The sequence below is a fragment of the Platalea leucorodia genome (genome assembly GCF_965183815.1).
Source record: "Platalea leucorodia genome assembly, chromosome: 19".
Lineage (NCBI taxonomy): Eukaryota > Metazoa > Chordata > Aves > Pelecaniformes > Threskiornithidae > Platalea > Platalea leucorodia.
In genome coordinates this window covers 4,552,069-4,577,527 of record NC_138841.1, presented here as the reverse complement: position 1 = coordinate 4,577,527, position 25,459 = coordinate 4,552,069, and the positions used below count along the sequence as shown (strand labels likewise).

Genomic DNA, 25,459 nt, shown 5'->3' with positions numbered 1-25,459 from the left:
ATAGCATTTTATTGAATGAAGGTATATTACAATAGACAAACATATATTACACATGCTATACAAAATATACATTCTTATGTGGAAAAAAAATATAAATAGACACTAGGAAATAGCAACAGGGAACAAGAGCAGCTTTGCTCACACTGTCTTATGAACCCCCAGTTCCTGCACTGTTGGTACTTTGGCATTGACTGAAGGAACTGTTGGTGTTCACTGAAAAGGGAACGGCCACCCCCTCCTACCTGCACCTCCCGGGGGAAAGGGGAAAGAAGAGACCTGACGTTTTCTGCAAGTCTGCCGAGGAAGTCTTTCCGCGACGCTAAGCACAGCAAGGTCTTCACCTGCTTACAAGCTTCAGCTATTTACAACCAGCTTACGGACTTTAAAGAGACACCATTGCTCATGGAAGGATGCAAATGTCCTAATTCATAACGGCAGCTTTTATAGGCCAATACCTCACAGAGATGAGTGCAGCTTTAGCTCCTAAATGGCTCCGAGAGTTAGCACTTCTGTTTGTGCTGGTGCAGACAGCATTAATTTTAAAGCCTTGGTCTTGGCCAAGCACATCTTACCTACCTAGAGGGAGTTCAATCACACTAAGGAGCTGTGCCCAAAGTACACCTCAGGTCTGGACGTCAACAGCTGTACTGCGACACAGCTGTATTAGCTCAACTCCACAAAAGAGAGGGATGAAAGAAGAAGTATCAAGCATTTGCCAAGCGGTGACGGGAGACAGAGCCGCAGCAGGGGTGCTGTTTTCCCGCTCGTGGGAAATTGTGGCTCTGCGCAGAGAAGCACCCTGCCCCAGCAGCCTGTGCGAGTATCTGGAGAAAGCAGCAAGCAGCCCAAAAAGAAGAGACTTTGCTGCTGCTGTAGTTTCACGACCTGACCTTTCTCATCTGGATTTAAACTGACAGTACTGGATTCCTGCAACAGAGACAACTTTGGATTGAAAATAAGCACCATGTCTTAAATGCTGTCTGGAAAGGAAAAGCCTGGAGGAAATAAAACCAGAAAGGAATGAACTTAAGATTCTTCTTTGAGCATGTATGTTATTAAAACATTTGGGATGTCAGAGCCCAACAAGAGTTTAACACACCTCTGTTTCTCTCTACTTCATCCAAAGGTCAAGGGCAATTGGATCCTCTTCCTCCTAAAGCTGCTGGCTATCAGAGCAACCACAGCTGGTTTGAGAGCATGGTAAGAGCCCTTGATAATATTTGCTCATTTGCATAGATCTGACTATTATTCATGCCCAAAGAGCTGTAGGAAAATAATCATTACTCCCAGTGTTTCCTCACTCATTTACTCAAATAATCCAGAGTCTCAAAAGTTTCAGCTGGGATTCTGCATGACTGCACCTGATACTGCAGTCACACACCCTTCTATCTAGGACCGGGTCAAGTGGAAGTCTGACATACCTCTCTTGGGCTGGTCCAAAAAGCTTTTTCTGTCTTTATAAAAATACCCATGCACCTGTTTTCATTTTAGTACATAGCCTACGACTTGAAAAAATGCAACAACGACTAGGAAGCAAGCCCCTTGCTCTTCAGGCACGAGCACACAGCGTAACGTCGAAGCACTCTAGCGCCGAGCACAACGTACTTGGGGAAAGCCCCTCACTGACGAGTCTTCACCCCTGCTACACAAAGGTGCATTTTCCCAGAAGAACAAACTTTTCAGAAAGTCTTTATAATGCTCTTCCTCCTAATTTTGTCAGACACATTCCACTGTAACTGATGAAGCCTGCGTCTCCTCTGTCTCAGCAACTACCGGGTTTTCAATATTGAGCGATTCCCTGCATATTGTTCCATTTCTGACCTGGCAAATATTTAAACATTTTGGCCACGCTGAGGTCTAGGGAACTATCAGAGAGTTCAAGAGAGCAGCAAGTTTGCTTGACACTTTACGACAGAAAAGCACACAAGTGTTTTAAACTACATACGTCTCTTGGCTGTGCGGAGGAAACAGAAAATCCACGGTATAGTTCACTGAGTATTTATCAAATGATCACCCAATTTATCCGATGCTTTTCATCACAACATTCCTTTTAAAAGCTCCCCTAACTGTCAGCTAGGAAAAATACAGAGACCCCTCCGCAACATACACAATACAAAGGCTTTTTTTAAAGACAAAAGCTTATAAACTTCTGAAACAAACCACTCAAGACTCCATCTTATACCGATTTTACCAGTTGACCAGAAGGAAACGTTTTGTGTACTGGTTTTTGTTTGCTATTTACAAGAACTTCTGGGAAGCTGGATGCTACCGCCTGGAAGGCAGGTTAACGCTGCTCCTTAACGCAGGGTCCGCTGCGCTTCAGGCTCTACTGGACAAGACGGGTGCCCAAAACAGAGCTTTAAGGACTCTCTCGACACACAAATGGGTCAAACTTGGAATTCTGCTACTGTCATGAAATGGATCAGCTTGCGGTCAGGTCAGCCGGGCTTAACGCATAGCAAGTTGTACGTAACAATGAAATTCATCAATATCACAGTTTCACCACATACCTATAGTGAATTCATTTCTTTCCAAAACAAAGACAGCTCTATCCCCTCAGAAAGAAGCTTTCGGTCTCACCAAAAAAACCACCAAACCCAAAACATATGGCTTGATAAGCAGCTGTCAAGACTAACAGTATGATACATACTTTGGCATAATAAAAAATATATTTACATTACAGCCAACACATTTATATGCTTAGTGTATACAAAATATTTATAAATGCAAATTTATTTACAACTAGAGTCCATTATTCATAGGAGAAAACAAGCCCCAAAGACTGGTAACAGACGCCTGCCAACAGTCTAAGGAACAAAAAGCTGGCCAAGAGTTTTATGCTTACAATTACCGGGGAATTCCATGAGGAGGCCCTGAACATTTGTTTTCAAGCAGACAATGCAGTGTGAAATAGCTATGCATTCTTGAGAGATTTTCAAAGCATGCACCAACACAAAGGCTGCTTCCAACATCAGAAAATCCATGTTTTAATGCTATTCTTGTGGGTATCGCTAATCATCCATGGGTTCTGTTGCACATTCCCATTTTCCAATACACAGAAATCCAAGGAAAAAGGGCATGTGCCACCTCCTCCTAGGGAGTCTGACTCTGTTTAGCCAGCCTGTAATTGTAGACACATGTACACAAGCATCTTTGGCCTTGGGGTTAGTCCTGAGGTAGTAAATACAAAAAGTCAGTTGATACGGATTTGCTTTCAAGACTTCATTTTAGTGTCTTACGTGGTTTCAGTATAGTCATGAATGTTCCGTGTCCTATTAAAATCAAAGTTATGTTCACGTAACCTGTGGCAAGGTCTGGGTGAAGCAGCTTGTTCCCGGTCACTGTCAATAACGCCCTCGCTTCGAAGAGGTCGCGGGGTCTCACGGGCTGACTGCTGATGCAGAAAGTGTGAGTGAGAGAGCGCTAGGTCTTTGTTTACTCCCCATAAAGGAATCTGAAAGGGTTCTGAGGAAGAAAAATGAGAAGATGAACAGGAGTGAGTTCATGATAAACACACTCAAATTTTAGACAGATTTGAGTTGTGCCACTCGGCAGTAACAGTCTTTCTGAGGTTATTTTCTCTATTTTTGAGAGCATATTTGACTGGATGCTCTCCTGTTTCAGCAACCTGTTACAGTAACCAGAAACAATACACACCGTTGCAGTGTGAATTTTTGAAAAGGCTACCTGGAAGAAAGTCAATATAAAAACAATCAATTTAGGGGGGAAAAAAAAATAAATCTTTTGGAGTTCTTTGAAACTCAGGCCAGCTCAAACAGAACAGCTATCTGAATTTCCTACGTGAAGCTTTAACTCTGGCTAATAGATATACTTGAATACATGCAAGGGATCACATTCCACAAGCTTTAAGAGTTGAACTGCAGCTTAAGAAATACTATCTTTTTAACATCACCCTCTTCAGCTCTTGGGTACTGGATGCAAACTGAGGGCTAGTTCTGAGAACGGGTGGTTAATAAAGAGATGAGTTACTCCACAAACTATGGTCACTCGAAGAATTAGCTGTGTATCAACACTGAAGGGCAGCACAAGGAAGGCCAGAGTTATCAGGGAATACAAAGCAACAAGAGGGAAAAGGGGACACTCACCATTAATCTGCTGGGAGGAGATTTTCTTTTCGCTTATTTTGTCGTGGTTGGTAAGGAAGACAGACACGTCTCTGTCTGCTAAGAGATTATCAAGAGCACTGGTTTCATGTTGGGCGCGTGCTGTATACGTTTCCTTAGGCATCTGTACCATGAGATTAGGGAGAGTTTGATCCAGGGGGTCCTCTTCGGTGATGTAGGCATAGGGACAGTACTCTCGTGTTCTGGAGTAGATGTTTGCGTTGTCGTAACAGTCTGAGCAGATCACCAATGGCGCTGTGCCACCTGACAAACACGATGGAAAAACAAAACACTCTCAAAGAGGATATGGATGCTTGAGTTCCATAGATTCTTTCATGTCTTAGCATGATCATGTATTACAGCGGCACGGTTCGACAGGCCTTTATACAGTTGACAAGGCAAGAGAATACTCAGCTTGACTGCTTCCTGAAGAAGTCACACGAGAAGTGCTCTAGGCTCACCACCATCCAAATTCCCAATAGCACTGCCCTTCTGAGGCCGACCAGGGGAAAACCACGGACGTGACCAAGAGCAATCTCATGTGTGCTCTCCCGTTTCAAGGGCAAACGGGTTCCATGCAGGTCCAACCCGCTTGCGCACCAGGCTGAAACAGCCCTGGAATCAAACTGGGATGCCTATCCACATCGGCTTATGCTCTTGTGCCAGACTTGTACCCCTGCATGCCCACACACCTCAGACCAGACGACAGAGGGGTCACAGAGACGAGCTGCTTCTCAACCCCTTCCCGATACGGACCCTAGGGCAGTAGGACTACAGACTGGAGGGAATGGATCATGGGACAGATGTCAAAAAACTCAACACTGAAGGATCCCTTTTGAAAGCCAGCCTATATAAGGATCGGATGGCTCCTCAGCATTTGGATGGTAGAAATAGCATCTCTATAGACTCAATGACACAAATATCCCGAAAAAAATCCAAACAAGGTAGGGAAATAGCGCAGACCCTTTAGTTATGACTGTAGCAAGTGGACTATATGTCTGGCAGAGGCAGCAATTTTATGCTAAGGACAAAAGGTACAGCAAGTCATCTTCCAAGCAAATTTTATTTCCACCTCTACTGCGTGGACTCTTGAGATGCCAAAGGAAAGAAACAGCACAAAAATCTACCCTGACATTTAACCTAGGAATTCTCTAATGGCATCCCTGCCTTGCTGAACAGATCACAAACCCTGAATCAAAGAGCCTCTGGAGGGAACTGTACTACCCTGGCACCTGAAGGACAGCAGTCATGACATCTACATGCAAAGGCACTCACAGCAGATGTGAGCCCAGACGTTGCTGGGCCAAAGATGAAACAATGTGCACGGAATGCAGAAGCCTTGATAGCAGAATATAAACAAACACTAGAAGAAAAACAGGAGGTGCCTCAAACTCAGAACGCTCAATGGAAATTTTTGGATTAACCTGAATTCTTCTCTAGGAAAAGTCACCTTTGACGTTCATATGCAGTGCATTGTGCAACACTGCTGCCAGCTACGAGGACCAGACTGTGCGCTGGCATCCTGCTGAAACACAAATAATACATGCGAGGACTTTGCTTACCATCTGTGCCTTTATGCACGTAGCTACCAGCTGGAGGCATAAGCTGCTGATGGCTTCCCGCCTCTGAGTTACTGTAGCCTTCCTGAGGCTCTGACAGAGTTCCTTGGGAGGACAGATAGCTGGGAATGTCGGCAGGTAGGTTCATCTCCTCTGCAAGGCAGAATTAACACCAATGATGCTAAGTGCAAAGATTTCAAGGTAGGTAGTACCCGCGTTAACAAAAACATCATCCAGAATTTCAACTCACATAGTTTTCTTTTATCTACCTCAGTGGTTAAAAATCCATATAGCTAGTTCAAAACCAACAGGGCCAGAACAGAAATTTACACACATTATTCCAGGCCCTGAAAACATTCGTAAGTTTACTCAAATATTTATTTCCAAACTGTACTGTTTTCCCTCAATGGAGAACAAATCTAGTGTATAAGGAATAAAATTAACACACTTTCAGTATTTTAAAAAAAAATGTTAAAATGAAGGAATTTGAGCAAATGCCTGAAGAGATTTTAGAAAGGAATCTCCAGTTCCTCAATCTTATCATCTGTAATGAATCCAGAAATTTCACCACTCTTAACAAATGTTTTGGATTAAAACCAGGGCTGAAGACTTGCTTTTGCACTTTACCTGTGTTAGTGATGCTGTAATCTTCACTCTTCCTTCTCATGTGGTAGATCACAATAACCCACACCAGGGAAGTTCCCACAACACAGCACACCACGACAATAATCACAATGCCTACTGTCGTCCAGCCATCCTCCTCATGGACAATGCCGCTCTGGGAAGAATCGCAATTTGGGGAAGCCAGGACATTTAGGTAAATATGGCCACGCTCGGTGCCCAGCGTGTTGGACATAATGCACGTGTACTTCCCAGCATCCTCTAGTCCAGCATCCACAATGATAAGGAGTTGATTTGCTGCAGCAAAAAAATGCCGTTCTGTGACTGTCAAAGGGCCATCGTCTTTAGTCCAGTTGAGGCGAGGGGCAGGACTGCCACCAGCTATGCACTGCAAGACAGCCGTTTCCCCTCGGGTTACCGTTCTGTCTTCCAGGGGCCTCATGAAGGAAGGAGTTTCTGTGACAGTGGAGGAAAAAAAAGAAAAATTATAAGGTAACTTCATTGTGCAACACCAGTGTGTACTCCATGATATTTAAAAATCCGATCTTACAACCTGAACCTAAACTTGAGCAATGAAACACAGGATTCAAGAAATTCTGTGAGTTCAGCTCTTCTGTGGATCACTGCAGCAAATGCAGGTACAGCAAACGTTCCCAAAATTATGCTAGCCACAGTCTGTTTTACGTATTCCCATTCTAAATTTGCTTATGACCGTAATGTTAAAAGTCAGTGTCTTCAAAAAATACTGCACTCTAGAAGGAACTGTCCTTCCATTATTACTCAGGATAGTTCATGTTACCTGCGACTAAATTTGTTCCAAGACAACACAAATTATCTATCTAGTCTACATGGCTGGACCGATACATGCCCCTCAGGTCTCTCCTGCAAAGATCACGCTAACTTCACTGGTCAGCAGTGTAGCTTAGCTTCTAAAGCTTCACTGTTCAAAAATCACATCAAGTGCTGCATTCAAATGCCCCAAAACCAGGCAAAGCAGTTAGAAATGCTGTTCCAGAGTCAGCATCCTTAACTTTAAAGTTGGGGGGCGGGGGGAGTCTTCTCTTGTTCCTTATTGCAGAATTCCATCTACAGCTAGAGGAGGAAGAAACTACGCTCTTTGTATTTTAACTTCATGCTTTAGGACTTAAGCTTGCTACTTACAGATAAGCCACACTACCACTGCAGAAGTGAAGCGCTCCACGTGCAAGCACAGATTGGCACGCCACTTACCCAACACAGTCAGCGTGGCATTTGCTGACAAACCACCCGCAATGTTTTGTGCCATACAGCTATAGATTCCCATGTCTTCTATTTTCACATTGGCAATAAAGAACACATCATCCTCAGGCATGACGTGCATCCTCCTCTCTCTTGCGGCAGGGAAGTCTGTTCCACCATCTTTCTGCCAGGAGATCTGGGGAGTAGGGTGGCCCTCCGCAGCACACTCCAGCCGGGCCATCGCCCCGGTGCGGATAGTAAGATCCATTGGGGTTTTCAGGAAAGAAGGCAGCTCTGGATCAAAGGAGACATAGTTTCAGTATTTTCAGTACCAGGGAAAAAGCAGCAAAAGCTCCACAGCACAGAGAATATCTGAAAACAAACAAATCTGAAACACACCTGTAGTTCTTCCTAAGGAAGAGGGGCAGATTCTTCTGAAGAACTGCACCAATTTTCAGTGGTCATTTCTAAGAGCCTGTCCTCCAAATTTAGGTACAGTATCTACAGTGTTCATTTAAGATGATCTGAAGAATAACATTTCTCACGGGGACAAGACAGGGAAAAGGCTTAGCTTTCTTCACAAGCCCTTTGTCACACTTTTTCTTCCCTGGTATCAGGGAAGGTGAACTTTAATCTCATCAGCCCAAGTCCACATTATCTGTTCTGGACAAGCAAAAGCAACACAGGCACCTCTGCTCTCAGATACAACGGGGATCAGTGGTCTACTGACTGATGTGAACATTGTCTTCTTACCTCCCTTCCCTCAAGCCAAAATAGAGTCATCATAGCTAAAAACAAAGGACTTCACAATTGATTTTTCAGAGTTTGTTTCCAGTCCCACAAGTTATTTTTAGTTGAATCTTCCCTAGCTTTACAAACACACGGGAAAGGTGCTTAGTTCTGAAGAGACAGCAGAGGGAGCTTCTAGTTTAAGAGACTTCTACCTCCATTTAAGTAGATGAACAACTAGTGTTACAATGAAAGCATGGGAGATGCTTTCAGATGTCTTCTGAAAAGTTAACAGAAGGCTTTTCACCAACCAAAAAAAAAAAATCACTTCTTTCCCGCTTTATAAAAAGATGTTTGATACTTCTAAATACCAGTGAGACAGCCTTGCAAGACTATTTTGGACCAGCTCTAGGGAAAAACAGACTTATAGCTATTTAAATAAAGCTTTAGGTTAAAAGTGTTTCTCCTTTGTTACCATGATTGCTTACCATTGACAGTCAGCTTGGCTTTGTTGGAATAATTGGAGCCAAAGTGATTGGTGATGATGCACTGATACTTTCCTTCATCGGTGAAATTCACATTGAAAAGGTGCAGGACAGTGGTATACTCGACCACCTCACCACTTTGCTGCTGGTATCTGGCAAAATTCACCACCTCTGCATCATACAATACTTCACTGTCTTTACGCCAGGCAGTGGACATGGGCGAATCACTGCTGCTCACAGCAGTGCACGTCAGAGTCACATTCATGCCTCGCAGAGCAATTGTGGTCTCAGGATGCACTCTTATCTGCGGTTTAGGGAAATTATCTGAAAATAAAAAGCACCGAGATTAGTTACTTTCCTCTTCCAACTTGCAATTAATATCGCAAGAAAACTCACTCAAAAGACAATGTAAGCAGAAAGCAAGCTTTGGGAACAGATGTCCTGCTTGGTGTGCACATATTCAGCTGTTTTCACTTGGAAATCAAGCTGTGAAAGAGGATTAGAACCACACGCAGGCATACAGAATAAGCACTGAGAACAATCAGCATAGAAGCATGGTCTTGAGCAGCGCCCTGCATTTCGTACAACTCTCTGGAACTTGCTATATTTAGATCACACACAAAAGCCGTGCTCAGCTGAAGAGCTAGGCTATTTTACAAAGGACAGACTTATTTTCAGATAGTTTAAACATCTTGAAGAGCCTTTCAATTCTACAAATACAAAGCATAGCGAGCTGACAGTTACTATCTCATCCCACTCGGTGAGAGTTATTTCAATACCTATTATTTCAGCAAAGACATTCTCGTAGGCACGCACAGCGTTCAGTGTCAGGCACCACGGTGGTGATATTAGAAGGGAGAAGTGGGTGCTTGCGCCTACATGATGATTATTGTAGCCTTTACCACCAAAAGGATGAAAGAATTGCGTACACACAAGTAACACTTATCAGATTGCTCACCCAGAAAATGGAACACCAGACTATTTCCAGGCCTGCCACAGACTTCACACATGACTGGGCAAAGAGTCTCTCAGTTTTCCATCTCACAGTTCGGTTACAAAAATAAACAGGCTTATGTCTGAAACTGTGGTGGCAGAGACCAGATACGGAGCATCAGAAAATCTGCCAGAGTATTAACTACTCTAGCCTTGCTGGTATGGCCAAGAACCAGTACGGAAGTGTCAAACAGCCCTTCCAAAGCTAAAGGCATTCATAAGCTGGGAGAATGGAAACGTAATCAGTTTTTGACAGTAACCTAAATGAAAGACAATGCAGTCTCACAGAATTACTCCCTGGGGTTAGCTTCAGTGCTCAAATACAACAAAACTGGGCGAAGAGAAACAGAATTAAACCCCAAACTCCAAAGCAGACCCAGTGATGTACACAGGCCCAGATGTGCATCACGGCCAAGACCAAATACCTCCAGCAGTGCTACAGCCTGATTTCAGAAAGGTACCTGCACAGATTTGTGTTACCATTTTTTTTTTATATCAAAAGTCATTAAAAATACAAACCACAGACAAAGTCATCAGGATCCACACTGAGAAGGCTTTGTCCTGCTAACCATTCAGGATGAGCACAGCTAACGTTCACAGCCTGCTGTAGACGGCTGTCAGTGAGCCACTGCGGCAGCCATTTCAACTGGCAATCACAAAGCAAGCTGCTCGTGTTCAAAATTCTGCAGAAACAAGGCAAAAGAAAAGTGTGATTAAAGTTTTCCTACATGTGATTTCATACAGCCAAACAACTTAAAGCATCTATGTTCAGAAGTGTCAAGATTTACAGTATTCTCTTATGCCTATGGGTATTTACTAAAAAATGTTAGCTATATATGCTATAAACAACCCAGAAAAACCTTCCCTCTATGTCAGCATTAAAACCTTACATTTCTTTTTAATTCTGGAGAAAATAAGCTTGGAATTTCAACTTCTAAAAAAAAAATATTAAGCCTGTCTTTACAATTATCCCATCCCTCTTTAAAGCAATTAAAAGGAACATAACACTGCAGAGCAGCTCTAGGTCTCAAACTAAACACACTTGCCATTATGAAATGAGTGTAAGCCTCAATAGTCATTTTCATGCCAGCTAATAAATATTTAAGAATGAAAGTGATTTGTTTCACACAGGTATCTACTGCAGATCGTTTTCTCTGCTCCACAGAAAAACTGTGAACAGAAAACAATGATGGGTGGCTTTTTCCCCACCACCTGCTTTCAAAGTTTCCTAAATATTATGTACAAGTAGGATTGACTGGAGAAAGTCCAGCATTTTAACAACAAGTCATCTGCCACTGGATGAATCCAGTAGTGAGAGAGGAGAGGCACACAAACGAGCCAGGATTCCATCTGCTGTTTGCCCATACATACCAACAATTCCTCACTTTTAAGATACATTGGAGAAGGCAATGAAAGTCTTATCTTTAACACCTAAGGTGTGTCTCTTCAAACTGCCAGATCTTGCGGACTAACAGTCCATCTGGCCAAGATTAACTAATTGAATAACAGTTTTAAAAAACAGATTACACGATATTCAGAGACTTTATCTCATAGAGATGACTGTGTTACAGTAGGATTAGTCTTGGGTGTGAAGGTCACTTCCCATTACAATACTTTAAATGTCTGAAGATCACAAGAGGCTCTAGCAGCTTAAGCATCTGCTGAGCAAGTAAAAATTCTTGTCTAGCTGTGAATTTGAAAGCCTTTCCCTAACCCCAAAAATGGGAAGACAAAAATGTAGCATTTGCTAACCCCCCGAAAGATTCCTGACGAATAATTTCTTTTGTTCACTGTCTACATGCTAGCGTTTGCTGGAGTTTGCTGCAAAATCGTAAGACATGAAAAACTTAATGGTTCAACACTGCAAGAAAAAAATTACTTTCTATTAATTGCAACTAAGGAAATGGAGATGCAGATTCCATCAAACCTTAAACCTAAGTATACCGCTACCGATTTTGAGTCGATAATTCATCAGCATTGCTTTCAATATTTCATGATGAAAGCAGACAGTTCAGTCAACTTCAGCCAGTCTTACAATGGCTGAAGGACTCTCTGCGAGGCAGGACTTGTAAAGAATCTGTAAATAATTGTCAGCAACTTACAGCTCCTTCAGGTGAGCCTGGGCAAATGCATTTTCTTGGATGGACATTACTGCATTGTTGCTTAAATCTCTGTAAGTTAAGCAAAGAGAATAATAATGGGTAAGTGTGATTTCATACGCTACCTTCAGTTAAATTCTTGAAAATTTGACAGAGAATACAAGACTGAAGTTGGCAAATAATTAGAAGTTCTACAAAGTAAAGTACTTACAGATGTTCAAGTCCTTCAAGACCAGAGAATGCTTTTTTGGTAATCGTCTTAATCTGGTTTCCTTGCAAGATTCTGAAAGACAAAGCCCCCCAAACCCAGAAACCAGTCTGAACGTCAGCATGAGTTCACAAATAACACCCAAAAGAAGTTCCCTATGATGTTTAACTAAGTCTTTTTCTAATTCTAGCTGAGCTAAAAGATCAAATACTATTTTTTGAGATTAAAGGCTCCACTAATTTTCCCAAGAACAAGGTTTCTTTTCCATTCTTAACTTAGAGATTTGGGTTAGAGATGTGTCTGAAGATAATTTAAGTCAGCAGAATGAAACAGTGATAAATAGAACTTGGGAGCGGAGCAGTAACTTCCTAATACCAATCTGCCACAACCACGTTAGTTCCCGAGACTGCACCCTGGTACCAAGCTATTTGTTATGCACAATGTCTGCTGCTCCACAGGACGGAGCTTCCCACGGAACACAGGGCACTGGATGAAAAGTGCACAGGCTAAGTACTGAAAAGCTGTTAATTCAATAGTGTTTCATATTTCATATTCAAAAATAATTTTATAAGCACTAACTTTTACCCAAACTAAAGCAGCACAAAAAGTGACAACCATCACACAGCAGGACTGGGCTATTCAATAATAAATGCATTCAAATACTTGTGCTTAATTCCTTCAAACTGGTGCTGCAAGGTGATCCAGTGCCACACAGACCCAATGCTCCTGACCGTGGAACCCAAGCCTATATCAAGAAGTTGTAGCACAGAAGTGGAAACACACTGAATACAGCTGCCAACTAGCAAAGCTTTCTGCCTCATGTCATTGACTTACAATAACTTAATATTTTGCACTCTCCCTCTACTCTGTGTGCTGGGAAGTACTGTCATTTCAGTGGTTTGTAATACGTACAGTTTATCCAGCCTGCTTAGTCCCACAAATGCTTCATTTGCATCTTCTATGGCCCAGGAAATCTCATTGTTCCGCAAGTCCCTGCAGGAGAAGAGCCTTCTTAGAAAGAAGCCTTGTAAGATCATCACGACCACTGCTAGTGGCGAGCTAGGGAAGAGAACTTACTGTTGTACAAGCCTGCTATGGTGCTCTGGTACAGTGTCACCTGGCAGGTCTCAAATCTTTTATAAAACTAAGCTTGTCAGGAGATTAATATTCCATCTCAGAGACGCAAGAGAAAATAGAATTGTTCAAGATCAGTGCCGCAGACAGAACCGCAAACAAATTCTGCAGTACAAGTTCTTGATGTGGTATGTAAGGAAAGACCCAGTCTGACTAGCACTTGTCATGTGATAGACTATTTACCAGAAGCTGGGAGAGGCTCCTGAAGCAAGTTGGTTCATGTAAGTGAATTAACCAACACACTAGCAGCATTAATCTTCCTGAGTAACAGGCTTTATAATAGCATTTGCATATTAAGAGATTACACACAGGTTATAGCGTAAGGCTGCCAGGCACCAAGTAGTAGATTTACAGAATGAAGTTGATATTCTGCTCACAAATCTTGTTACCAGCTAATGGGATTTCTGTTTGACCTGTGCACAGCACTTTGGCCCCTCACGTAGAAGAGCAGTCCAAACAGCAAAAGCAATACAGCAATATGGTTCAGAGAGGATTAAATGCTTTTTAGAGAGAAGGCGAAATAAATTCAGTTGTGTTTTTAGCTTGAATGGCATGGGCTGAGCCAGAGTTTCCGTCAAAGCCACAGTTTTTGTCTGTTCTGCTACCCCTGTGCACAGAAGTCCCTGCAGACAGGAGCGTGTTTAAAGGAAGATACACCAATGAAAGAGGCTGTACTTCATTTTACCAGACACTATATGCATCAGCTTCATGGAGCTTCCAAACAAGTCAACTGACACAGAAAGCGAACTACACATACAGGCAACATGTATATGTATCCATCATCTCATATAAACACTTGTTTCCTTGTGCTAATGGTGGAAAAATGAAGTATCTACTTTCCCTTGGGCGAGACTAAGTTGCATAGAATACCACCCTGGAAGAGAGTGGGATCAACCTCCAGGACACTGTCAGTGGTAACGCTTATTTTCTTATTTTTCTTACTTTAAAATATGGAAGTTTTGTTCTTAACACCATGCAGCAGTCATTTCCACAATTAATATATATATATATACACACACTTTAAAGTTTAGGACAAAAAGAAAATAATTCCATGATTCATGCATCACAAGGTCTTAAACATGGCCTTGATACCTGCTCACATTAAGTATTTTCCTCTTTGAAAATTATTCAACCTAAGGTACTGGACATGGATGTGATCTAATGAGAAGAATGACTAGATGAATAATATGCCAAATTTATTTCCAAGTTGCTAATTCTTGTGATTTGAAACTTGTTTCTAGAATTATCTCCAGGTCTGCTTCAGAATTTTAGATTGCGAATGCTGGAAGGGCATCAATGCCAAACTACTCACAGTATTACGGAGGAAATAATGCAATAAGATGTAAAACTTCAAAACTTCAGTGCTATTCTTAGCTACACCTTTAATCCCACCTTGCTCTTATTACCTTGTAGATAATATACAGTTTTTACAGTTTATTCTTGTTAATTAAAGCTACATTGCAGAACAGCAGCAGGAGCTGAACATACAGAGAAATATTTATGTCAGCCTTAGCACTGAAACAACCAGTATACAAGCAACAATGGAACTAATCCCACAGCAACACGGTATCTCCTGTTGTTTGAAGTATTTTTACACTCCACTACTCAGACCGCTTAGCAAAACGAGTGAGCAACCCAGAAGAAAAGCCCCTCATTGTGTGAGCTGAGGAGCTGGCTCCTCATGCTTGGCTGGGCACGAATGCTTGGAGCCCTGTTAATCACCACTGCCCTCCGTCCTGCACATTCCAACGCCGAAGCAAAGGGCCAGCCTCTCGGCTGCTGACCCCCCTGAGGAGCCCAGGAAAACCTACTAATTAATCTGCTCTTGTTCTCTTTCATGCTACTCTAAATCTAAGAAATTAGTTTTAATTATTTCATTAAAAGGTTGCATTAAGGTTAACAGAACATGACTGCTTACATAAATCTCTCTGGTGAGTTTGCTTATTTAAGCATTTATTTAATGAACTGACAGAGGGGTTATAAACTTTCACTCCTTTCTCAACTACCATTGTTTAGGATGATTACAACTGTTCAGATCTACTTGGGACACTTTTTTTTTTTTTTATTAAGAACCAGGACTGAGTCTTTTCTTGTCAGAAATATCAAACAGCTGCAGCTGCTACGAAAGGTCCTGGCAAGAGCAGAGGTGTGCCTGACAGCAAGAAGTAATCCTACCCCTCGCCCATACGGATGCCTGTGATTTCAGCACACAAGCAGGGTGGGCTAAGCCATACCTTCTACAACCCAAAGGACTCACCGCTTGGTTTCTGAGGTTCCAACCCTAACAAAACCATCTGGAATAAGGAGAGGTCCAGGCTGACCATTCGCTCCACAACTGGCATTTACACAAGCTTCCACACCTTCCCAGAACCGGTATGACACGCAACTGGGCGCTCAAGGTTACCAAGCCACCGTTTTGTACCACCACTAAAATTAAGTGGTTGGTTTGTTCCAGCTGGGCCAGAATTCTGTTATCTCGGCAGACCAAAAGGTTGTCAGCCCCGCCACACCCGCAGGCAGGACAGCACACAACGATGCCAAAACACTGATCTCGGGCTCCCACAGCGCAATATTCATTGTCTTTACTTCCGAAAGCTTCCCTGCATTAAACTGAGATTTTAACTAGGAGTTTTCTGTACTTACAAGGTTCGAAGATTTGTCAGACCTCTAAACACACCATCAGCGATGTGACTAATGCGATTGTCACCCAGGTTTAGTTTCTCCAGTAAACCAAGTCCCACAAAGGCAGACTCCTTGAGGCGAGTTAGCTGGTTGTACGACAAGTCTCTAGAAATATCGAACATGCACTTTAAAGGCAAGTAGAGGGGGATTGATTATAAAGATACTATCAAACTTGTTTAGCTATTGAGTTTTGATTAATTTCTGTAACAAAACACTTACAAACGTAAGTAAAATACACAGCATTACCATGGGCCTAACAAGGAAATCGAGTGCTTCCTTTGGTTATCCATTCTTGCTACATACGTGCTATCCAATCTGTTTTTGCAACATTACAAAATCCCCAATGAAAAACAGCCCAGGACTTACAGCTCAGAAAGTCTTTGGCAGAACTCCCATGCATCTGGACTGATCCTGTTAATGGCATTCTGGCTAACATAGAGTTGTTGCAATGTCCGCAGACCATACAGCCAGCCCTTGTTTACTTCTGTTAAGTTATTATGTTCCAGTTCTCTAAAGAATTAGAAGGAAAAACATTTGTCAAACAGATAATCAATGAAACATATATTTACAAAATTTCACCTTGTGGATCTCAAAATGATTTACTAACATTAAGCCTTAGGCAACCTGAAACGCATGATTATATTCATTCCACTGAGGCCAGAAGAGCAAACAAAAGTATATGAAGAACTGAGTAACTCAAAAACAGCTGCAGTAATCCAGTGGCAGAAGCAAAACTAATCTCTGTTCTCAAAGATTATTTCTTTTTTAAAAATCTTTTGCTAACACTGCATGGCACGCCCCTGCGCTATCTCTGTCAAACAGTCACACAGCAAAGAACCATCCCATGTTATGGGGAGTGCAAATGAAAAGCAGCAAAAAGCAACCTACGGAATCAAAGGATTCTTGATCACCAAGTGGGAAGAAGTTGGGGAGAGAGCCAATGTCTTTCCACCGCTGAAGTAACCAGACATGATATCAAAATAATGGGAAAATACAGATCTGTAAACTCATTTCCCGTGATGCCCATCAGTATCTCAGCACAGCCTTGATGTAAGGGAAGCCATACAGGACCCAACCCTCCGCAGCTAGAGTCCCAAAAAGAAATTCCACGACTAGGCATACTCACAATTCTTCTATATTACCCAGGCCAAAGAATGCTCCATCCATTAGTCTGCTAATCCCATTGCGCTGCATTTTCAAGGATTTTAAGGATTCCAGTCCTTGGAATGTAAGACTTTCCACTATTTTAATCCGGTTCCTTTTCAGTTCCCTTATATGAAGACAACATTCAAATATTAAGACATCTTTTGATAAGCACGACTTTGTGAAAGTCAAGAACACATACTGAGATGAACCACCCAGCTGTAAACGCTATGTTTTTAAGCATTCAAGACTGCTACTTACAGAAACTGCACGTGAGGCAATTTGAAGATCTTTGGTGGAATCACACTAATCCTATTTCTGTTCAGCTTTACTACCATTAGGGAGCTAGATAAGTTATCAAGACAGCCCGCTTCTAGAGTAGTTATTCTGTTGTTACTCAGATTCCTAGGAAAGGAACAGGAAAAGAAGCTTTTCAGAACATGGAGAATTTTAGGAACACAACTGCATGACCACTTTGGAACGACCACTTTTTATTAGAATTCAAGTTCTTTGTGAAGTTACATCAGAAATCTGAATTCTGGTATACCAAACTAAATCATTTTTCCCAAAGGAATCAGTGCTAGCAGCTGATTTTTACTGCCTGCCCAGTCTTCAGTTAGACATGGTCAAGACAACATCAACAGTGATTTACTCAAAATGGGCAGAAATCAGCCCGTGTCCCTGCGGCTGAAGTACCTGCACTTCGACAACAGCAGTTATTGTTTTCCATACTATTTGAGAAAATGCAATACAGATTGGTATGAAAAGTATTTTATTTCAAGCACATCTGTAGCTACGCTGAGCACTGTTACCAGTTCAAAGCCACGCAAGGCTGCCTACTTTAAGACAGTAACTGAGAGTAGATGAGGTCTTCAACATTACTGTTGTAGAGCCAGGAATCCCAGACGTAACGGATCACTTATACTTACAGGTACTTCAGTTGCATCCGCGGAAAAGAAGAAGCTTTAATTTCTGAGATAAGATTAGAACTAAGATCTAGATTTTCCAATGAAAGGTAAACTTGGAGTTGCTCAGCATTTATTTCTGGAATGGTATTGTGTACCCTGAAAAATACCAGCAACACATATGATTATCAAAACATGTCATCCTTCAAGTTGCACAGCTGAAACAGTTGTAGGATTCTGTATATCAACATTCTTAGCAAGCCTCTTAAATGGACATGTAGCACACACTTCAGACTGTTAATTCCTAAAGCAATACTGAAAATCCAAGAGCTATTTGCCACCTTGACATATGAATAGATTCAAATGCCGGGGCCTGTAGTCGGGCTGTTCCTTGTGGGAACTGTCATTCCTAGACTGAATCCTTCCCCTTCAAAGCTGCCTGCCTTGGTTGACTGCATTTTATTGGTAATTTAGGGTGACTTGATTGTCTGATTTGTATTTCTTTAAAGAGTGCTTACATATTCCCTAAAGCACTTCAGATGAGTAGTATTTCAAGACAAAAGAAGCTATGTTTTCCTACAACTTGATAGCAGAACTCTAATACGATTCACCCATTCATTAAATGAGAAAAAGGCAGACAAGCTATTACTTACAATGAGAGAAGAGTTATATTAGAAGTTGTTTCTCCAAAATACGGAATTTCACTTAGCTCATTGTAATTCATTTTCCTTTAAAAAAAAAAAAGAACAAAAAGGATTACTGGCACTTCCAAGAGAAGAAAAACCCTTTTGTACGCAGCAGAAATAGCTCATATCACAGAACACATTTAACAATTTTATGTTAATAATACTTAGTAGTTGACAAAAAAGGATCCATAAAAGCTTAAATACTGATAATTTGAACAATTTAATAGCAAAGCACGCTAGCTTTTACCATTCTCATGGATACTATTACTTCTCTTTAGCTTAGAAGCAGCTACAGTCAAAACAAACACCTCATTTCTTTTCAAAAATATTGGTCTTCTAACCTTTTATGAAGACGTTTTCTGCTCACAAAGCATCAGTTTTATACATAAAATATGCTGCTAACACAGAGCATCCATTTTTAATTAACTGGCACTGAATATTTCTACAAGTTGGACCAGATAGCTAGACATGCAATGAAATGCACTAATTAGAGTGAGGTACAAAATCTTTAGATTTTATCCTCATAAAAACCAACTTACACTTCTTGTAGTGTATGAACGGACAAATCAAGGCTCCAGTTGGATGACAATAAATGATTATGACTTAAATCCCTAGAGAACAAAGAGAAAAGTTATTCTGGCTCCTGGAATAAAAAAAAAAAAAAACACCCATGTATGCTTTATGCAACCTAAAAGTTTTAAACTGTATTTTTCAGACATACAATTCTTCCTTCACCAAAGGAAGGAGAGGTTCTAGCTTGTTCTAGTGGTCACTCACAATAAGTCTAGACAGTTCTATTTCTCTGTTTGAATCGAATAACTTTTTGTTAAAAAGGCTTCTTGAAAGATCGTATCTGATCAGAGCATTTTTCCTTTAAATCATAGCTTTATCTACAATACTTGCCTATCGCAAAAAAGAAAAAACCTTCCAGGGACACAAAGATAATTTCTTACAAAAATGCTTGTTGTTGAACTGTTTTCTGTAGCAACAATCCCCATTTTCTCAGCCTGCCCAGCTTTTCAAAGCAGCTGACTAGTCAAGGCAGGCTTATTTTAAAGGAACAACATACACACAATTACCAAACAAGCTGGAGGGGAGAGAAACATGAGGCTGGGAAGCTTATAGAAGGCATGCTTTAGTGCCAGTTGGTTTTGCTTATAGAAAACAAATGCAGGAGTCGGATTGTTTCAATGGGCAAGAGTTGTTAAATCTGTTTTTAATGCCCATACTGGATGTTGATGCTATTCCCATTGCTTTAACTTTAAATCAGGCTTTTACTTTTGCCTTGCACTCGGTGTATAAGATGTTATAAGAAAAGCAAAACCGTGCCCACTTCTGAGCGCTAACTCTTTGGGCACGGACTAGCTCCACTTTGCGACATGAGTCAAACCATGACCAAAAAAAAAAAAATATCAGGTTTATGATGGAAATCTGGTTCTAGCCATACCAGTGAGGAGAGACAGACGTCACTCCAAATGGTGAAACCAACTCATCTTTTTCACACCTTCCTGGCACAAGTCCAGAACGGAGACGAATCCCCGAAGCTTGCGCCGACAGCCCGAGCCGCCGTGTGTCGGAACAGGCCTGGCACTGCCACCGAACTTGTGAAATACAACTGATACCCGCACCACAGTCAGAAAACCGTTGATAGGTGCATATATAACTGAACACTGTCTACTGAATCAAAAAGTCTGCCTCTGCTAGCTAGTTGTGCCTGCCTATCAGCAAGGCATCGTGCTTCTCACTGTTTCCAGTTCTGATATCGAGCACAGAGCCATAATGAGCTCCTTTCAGCAGGAGCTGTTCGCCTTCTGATGAGGTCCTGTATCACTGATTCTCTTTCATGATTACAGAAGTAACACAGTACGTATTTATTACGGCTAGTTTTAAGATCATCAGGCAGGCTGCAGCTATGCTGACACAGGAGACAAAATTATCCTTTAAGAGCAAAACTACCACATATCTGTTAAAAAGATTAAAATGTTATTGATCACAGTTAAAAATATTTCCATCGACAACCAAGCTCGGGCAGTCACGGCACCCACGCGCTCGTCTACTCTTGCGAGAGCTTTGGGCCTTAACTACACTGAGGGTTGAACCTCTACAGACATGAAGCTGCCCAAAACCCACGACTAGGGGAAGGAAAGAAATTGTACTGGTGCCCCTGCTGAAGAAGGGGTTGCAATACAAATTTAATCCTCACCGAGTACCAGTAAGCACCCATCGGCAGGCGTTAATGCTGTCACAAGAACCCTCCATGCAGAGAAGACTGGCCGATAACCAGAAGACAACCTGAACAGGACCTGGTTTTATTCACCCCAGTGCTCACAGCACTACCAATACATTTTTGATCTGTAAGACCAGAATCTATTGGGAGAGAGCAAGGACTTGACAGGCTGTCCTTAACTTCCACTCAGGCCCAGCAATAAAGATACTGTTCTAGCAATGACTTATTAAAATCCTGGGTGTCATGGCAAGTCAGACGGTTATTAATGTATTCTTTCAATTACATCAAGATGTAAATTATACAGGTACAGCAGCAAACAGGTTTGCAAACAATTATTCATTCCTACTATTAAAAAAAAAATCAAGGGAAGCTGGAGAAGAGAACAATGCACATGCAGCCACTGCATGCTACTCTGCAGGCCTGCTCCCTCAATAAATACAATAATAAAACCACTCCTAAATGCCAGTAACACATAAAAACAGTCAAGTATGCCCCTAGAGCAGCCGTCCCACCTCAGGGGAGGCTGAGCACTCGGAACACCCTCTCGGAGCCCGGCTCAGCCCCGGGGCCCTGGGCATGCTGAAGGAGCCCGGCACGGCCACGGCAGCCATCAGTCACACTCGGCGGAGGGGGTAGCGAGTGGCAGTGCTGATCCCAGAGGATGAGTCCTTCCTGGATCTTTCAAACATGCAGGCACCCAGCCAGGGCTGAGGCGACTCATCTTGGTAGCAGTGGGTTTAACCAGACTGGGAAGTACTAAGCCACGCTATTTCCAAAGGACCTGAGAGCAACCCATGGAAGAAGGATGAGACAATGGACACAGAAGATAACAACACACTCCTCAAGGTGTCCAGATGCTACACTGATGAGCAAAACCACGCCATGGGTGCAGAGCCAGACCAACCTGTGTGTCAGGCATGGTTAGCGGGCACTGACAAAGATCCTGGGAGTCAGATTAATATGCAAAGAAAACAGAAACTTGATTTTTCTAAGGCCTTCAGGAAGAATAGAATAGAATATATTTCAGTTGGAAGGGACCTACAACGATCATCTAGTCCAACTGCCTGACCGCTTCAGGGCTGACCAGAAGTTAAAGCAAACTATTAAGGGCATTGTCCAAATGCCTCTTGAACACTGACAGGTACGGGGCCTGGGTGATGAGGATCTGCTAACATTTAGGTATCCCCCCAAAAGGCTACTGTCTTACTAAGTTAGAAATTAAGATTTTCATTTAGAAAGCCCACTAAGTATTCTTCTATTATTACTTGGATTTGGACTATAACAAAGTTTGCATTAACAATAAATCTTCTTTGAAGAAGTTGGGTATAGTTCATACTTAAAACAGTTCTGGCATTATTTATAGCTAGTTACTGTTACTGATGTTTTTCTTTTTGACTGACTGATCACTAAATCCAAAGTGAAATACAATTATCTATAAACACAGAAAATCAGACCATCACACAGCTAAGATTTTTGCTGTCATGCAGAACTAGATATAATTCCCTTGCTCTGAAAAAGCCAAAATTGAAGAACCCGTCATTTTAGAAGCACTTGCATTTTTACTGTGAGGCCCATGCTATGCAAAATACAAAGCAAACATGCAAAATTTGTATTTTAGAGATTCATCTGGTATTGTATATAACATCATCTAAACATTCATTTTGAGCTGAAGTGGTATTCATCTCTCAAGTAAATAAAACAGAATGCACACACCAAATTGATTACCATATACTTAGTCCTGGAGAACCATCTTAATTCAGCCCATCTGAGCATACCCGCCTCCTCCCCATGGCACTGTGCTGGTACAGGTGTTGATACAGCACACAGCCAACCATCTGAGCTGAAAATACACAAGCTCACCCCAAAATCCTGCTGTGAAGGGAACCAGCTGAACTAGTTAACTGATACCTAATCTACTTTTATTCATCATCTCCCTAGTTATCAGCATATATAAACACACCTTCAGGCAGCAGGGTATGACCAGAAGGCAGCGACCACCAGCATCGTGCTTCCCTTTTCCCCTACAGATGACTGCCCTACAAGCAGGGCTTACATTCCTTGTTCTAAAGAACGTAATGTTAAGATGCAGACACATCAAAAAATATTCGCTAAGTCTTTGACTTCCCTACCCTTTTCATCACTGGCCAGGTTATCCACAAAACATATGTAATTTAGCAGGAAACATGAAGTTACAGTTGCCTGAATATTTCCATCATGAAAAAGAGTTCTGAAGGTGCTCTCCTGGCCTTATTAAAAACAAAAAACCAAAACAAAATCAAAAACCACACACACTGGAAGCATCACCTGCAAGTAGTTTGAAAGAGCTAGGAAAAACAAGAATTTTTAGTCCTCAAAGTTAAGTAAAATGATATCACAGAACCAAGAGGAAAAAGCACATCAGGAACTTTTTCATGTGAGAAAAATTAAGCTTTGATTAATTTTAAACAGCTTGTATGCATTATAGCTCGTTTAGATTCAGAACTGCTGGAGTAGTCCTAGTGAAGAAAAAATGTCACCCCCCACACACACACTTTGTGTGCCAAAATCCTGAAAGCCACAACAGAGAACATACACTTAATTATTGTTTGCAGCACATGTCGGATTGCATAACGTAGCACAGCGCCAGCACCGCTTCTTCCCACTGCGTTTTGTGCCAAGCAGTTTTAAACACACCCTCTATCAGCTTGGAGAAGGATACAAGTATTTGTTGAAGCTTGAAAACTCGCTCTCCAAACAGCACGGATATTGTTTTGCTTATTAGCCACCGATGAACTTCCAAGTCACTTTTCCAGGCACTGACACCCTCCCTGACAAGCGCTAATGTTAAGATATCCTCATACCTTTCTAAAGGCGAAAGGTTTCACAGATAAGTTAGCTGTATTTCTATGCTGAAATACACATTTTCTCTTAAACGTTTCCAATTGCTTATCATGCAGGGAAGGAAGAGAACTACAGAACCATGAAGGGGCAAGAAGGTGACCAGCTTCCTTAGACATGCCCAGTTTTTAATACAGATCAGACACTCGAGTCCTGCTAGAGGAATTCCTGGAGTTAATTGAACATTGGTTTGTATATTTATACTATCTCCCAAACGGGCTATTTTTTCTTGGTCTGGAATACTGTTATTTCTACCAGCAGGGAAACACGATCACTCCAAGAGGGCCTGGGAACTTCCCTGTGCACTAAAGTGGTTTTTGATATCCCTCGTACTTCAGCATCTCTTCCACCCCAGTACACTGCAGCCAAAGGTGGCAAACCCAGCAGTGACTACGACGGTAACGGCCAAGGAAGGATAAAGGCGTACAGCACTCGACCCTGTGCAAACACTATTTAGCACATTGTCTAATTAAACTCTTGGGAACAGAGACTAAGGGTGGGCTACCAATTGTTTTGTTGTTTTCTGGGTTGTTTTTTTTTTTAAAAAACAATGGCAGCAAATGTCAAGGGGAGTCCACAATGGTTTCCCTGAGGGAGAAGGAGGGAGTCACTGAGTTGCAAAGCAGCAAAGGGCTGCAGAGGGAATCAGAAGCAGCAGGAATTGCCACAGCACACAGCCGAAGTCGGGGGCTGGAGGGAATATTTCTAAGCACAATCGTAAGGGACTATGTCCTACAGCTTGTTCTGAAAAAACGCTAAGTCCTGGCTTGACTGGCATTACCAAAACTTCTACTAGCCACAACCTGCTCCTGCTTCACGCTCCTCTCAAACGTTATCGTCACATTGCAGGATAAGGAAAGCATGAAAGCTGCGCCCTGGAGACCTCAAAGCCCGGGGTCTTCCTCCGGGTGGGTGCAGTGGTGCCAGACCCTCTGCCACCCCACGCCTCCGCTCCAGCGGCTCTGCCTCGGCCGCTGCCCCTGCCAGCCAGGCTCCAGAGCCGGCGGCCGTTGCCTTCCCACCGCCAAAGCCCGCAGCACCCCCGGGCCGCAGCGCACCCGGCCGCCCCGGGCCCGTGCGAACGGCTCCCGCACGCCCCGCACCGCCCGGCGCTCCTGCCGCGCCCAGCACCGCCGGCCCCGCGGCCTGCCGCGCCCGCCCCGGGGCCCCACTGCGGCAGCCGGGAGGCCCGGTCAGGCCCCGGCCTCGCACAGCGCTCCGCCGCCGCCGCCGCCGGGCCTCGCACCCCCCGCCGGGCCGCCGCTAGGCCCCGGCCCCGCACACGCCCCCCCCCCCGCCGCCGCCCGTTAGGCCGCGGCCTGCGCACAGCCCGCCGCCCGTTAGGCCCCGCGGCCTCGCCGCGCCCCGCCCGCCCGCCGCGCTCTCACTCACAGGCCCGTGGTGCCGGCGGGCAGCGGCGGGATCCTCCGCGGGCCCGGCCCGCCGGGCAGGCGGTGCCGGCTGCAGTCCAGCAGGCCGCGGCGGCAGGAGCAGGGCGCGACGCAGGGCTCCGCGGCGGCCGCCCGCGCCCACAGCGCCGCCGCCGCCAGCAGCACCAGCAGGGTCCGCGGCCGCGCCCCGCGGGCGGCCCGCACGCCCGGCCCCGCTCCCCGCATCCCCCGGCCCCGCGCCGCCCGCCCGGCCCGGCCCGGCCCGGCCGCCGCGACCCGCCCCGCCCCGCCCCGCCCCGCCGCGCCACCTCAGCGCGCAGGCGGCGAGGGGCGGCACCGGGCGGGGCCGGGCGGGGCTCGGCCGCGCCCCGCCCCGCC

General features: G+C 43.5%; 1 protein-coding gene across 1 annotated transcript; it reads right to left on the bottom strand.

Annotated features, from left to right (window-relative positions):
• Positions 1-9: 9 nt before the first annotated feature.
• LRIG2 (leucine rich repeats and immunoglobulin like domains 2) lies at positions 10-25,198 on the bottom strand. The gene is made up of 18 exons (XM_082330195.1): positions 25,083-25,198; positions 19,126-19,197; positions 18,554-18,628; positions 17,925-18,059; positions 17,257-17,400; positions 16,979-17,122; positions 16,219-16,362; positions 15,814-15,957; positions 12,949-13,029; positions 12,040-12,111; positions 11,832-11,900; positions 10,249-10,412; positions 8,740-9,060; positions 7,535-7,816; positions 6,311-6,760; positions 5,687-5,836; positions 4,107-4,388; positions 10-3,465 (listed from the first exon to the last, which is right to left on the bottom strand). Exons 3-18 carry the CDS (start codon positions 18,622-18,624, stop codon positions 3,236-3,238), a joined length of 2,883 nt encoding a protein of 960 aa, XP_082186321.1. The 5' UTR covers positions 18,625-18,628; positions 19,126-19,197; positions 25,083-25,198; the 3' UTR covers positions 10-3,235.
• Positions 25,199-25,459: the final 261 nt, after the last annotated feature.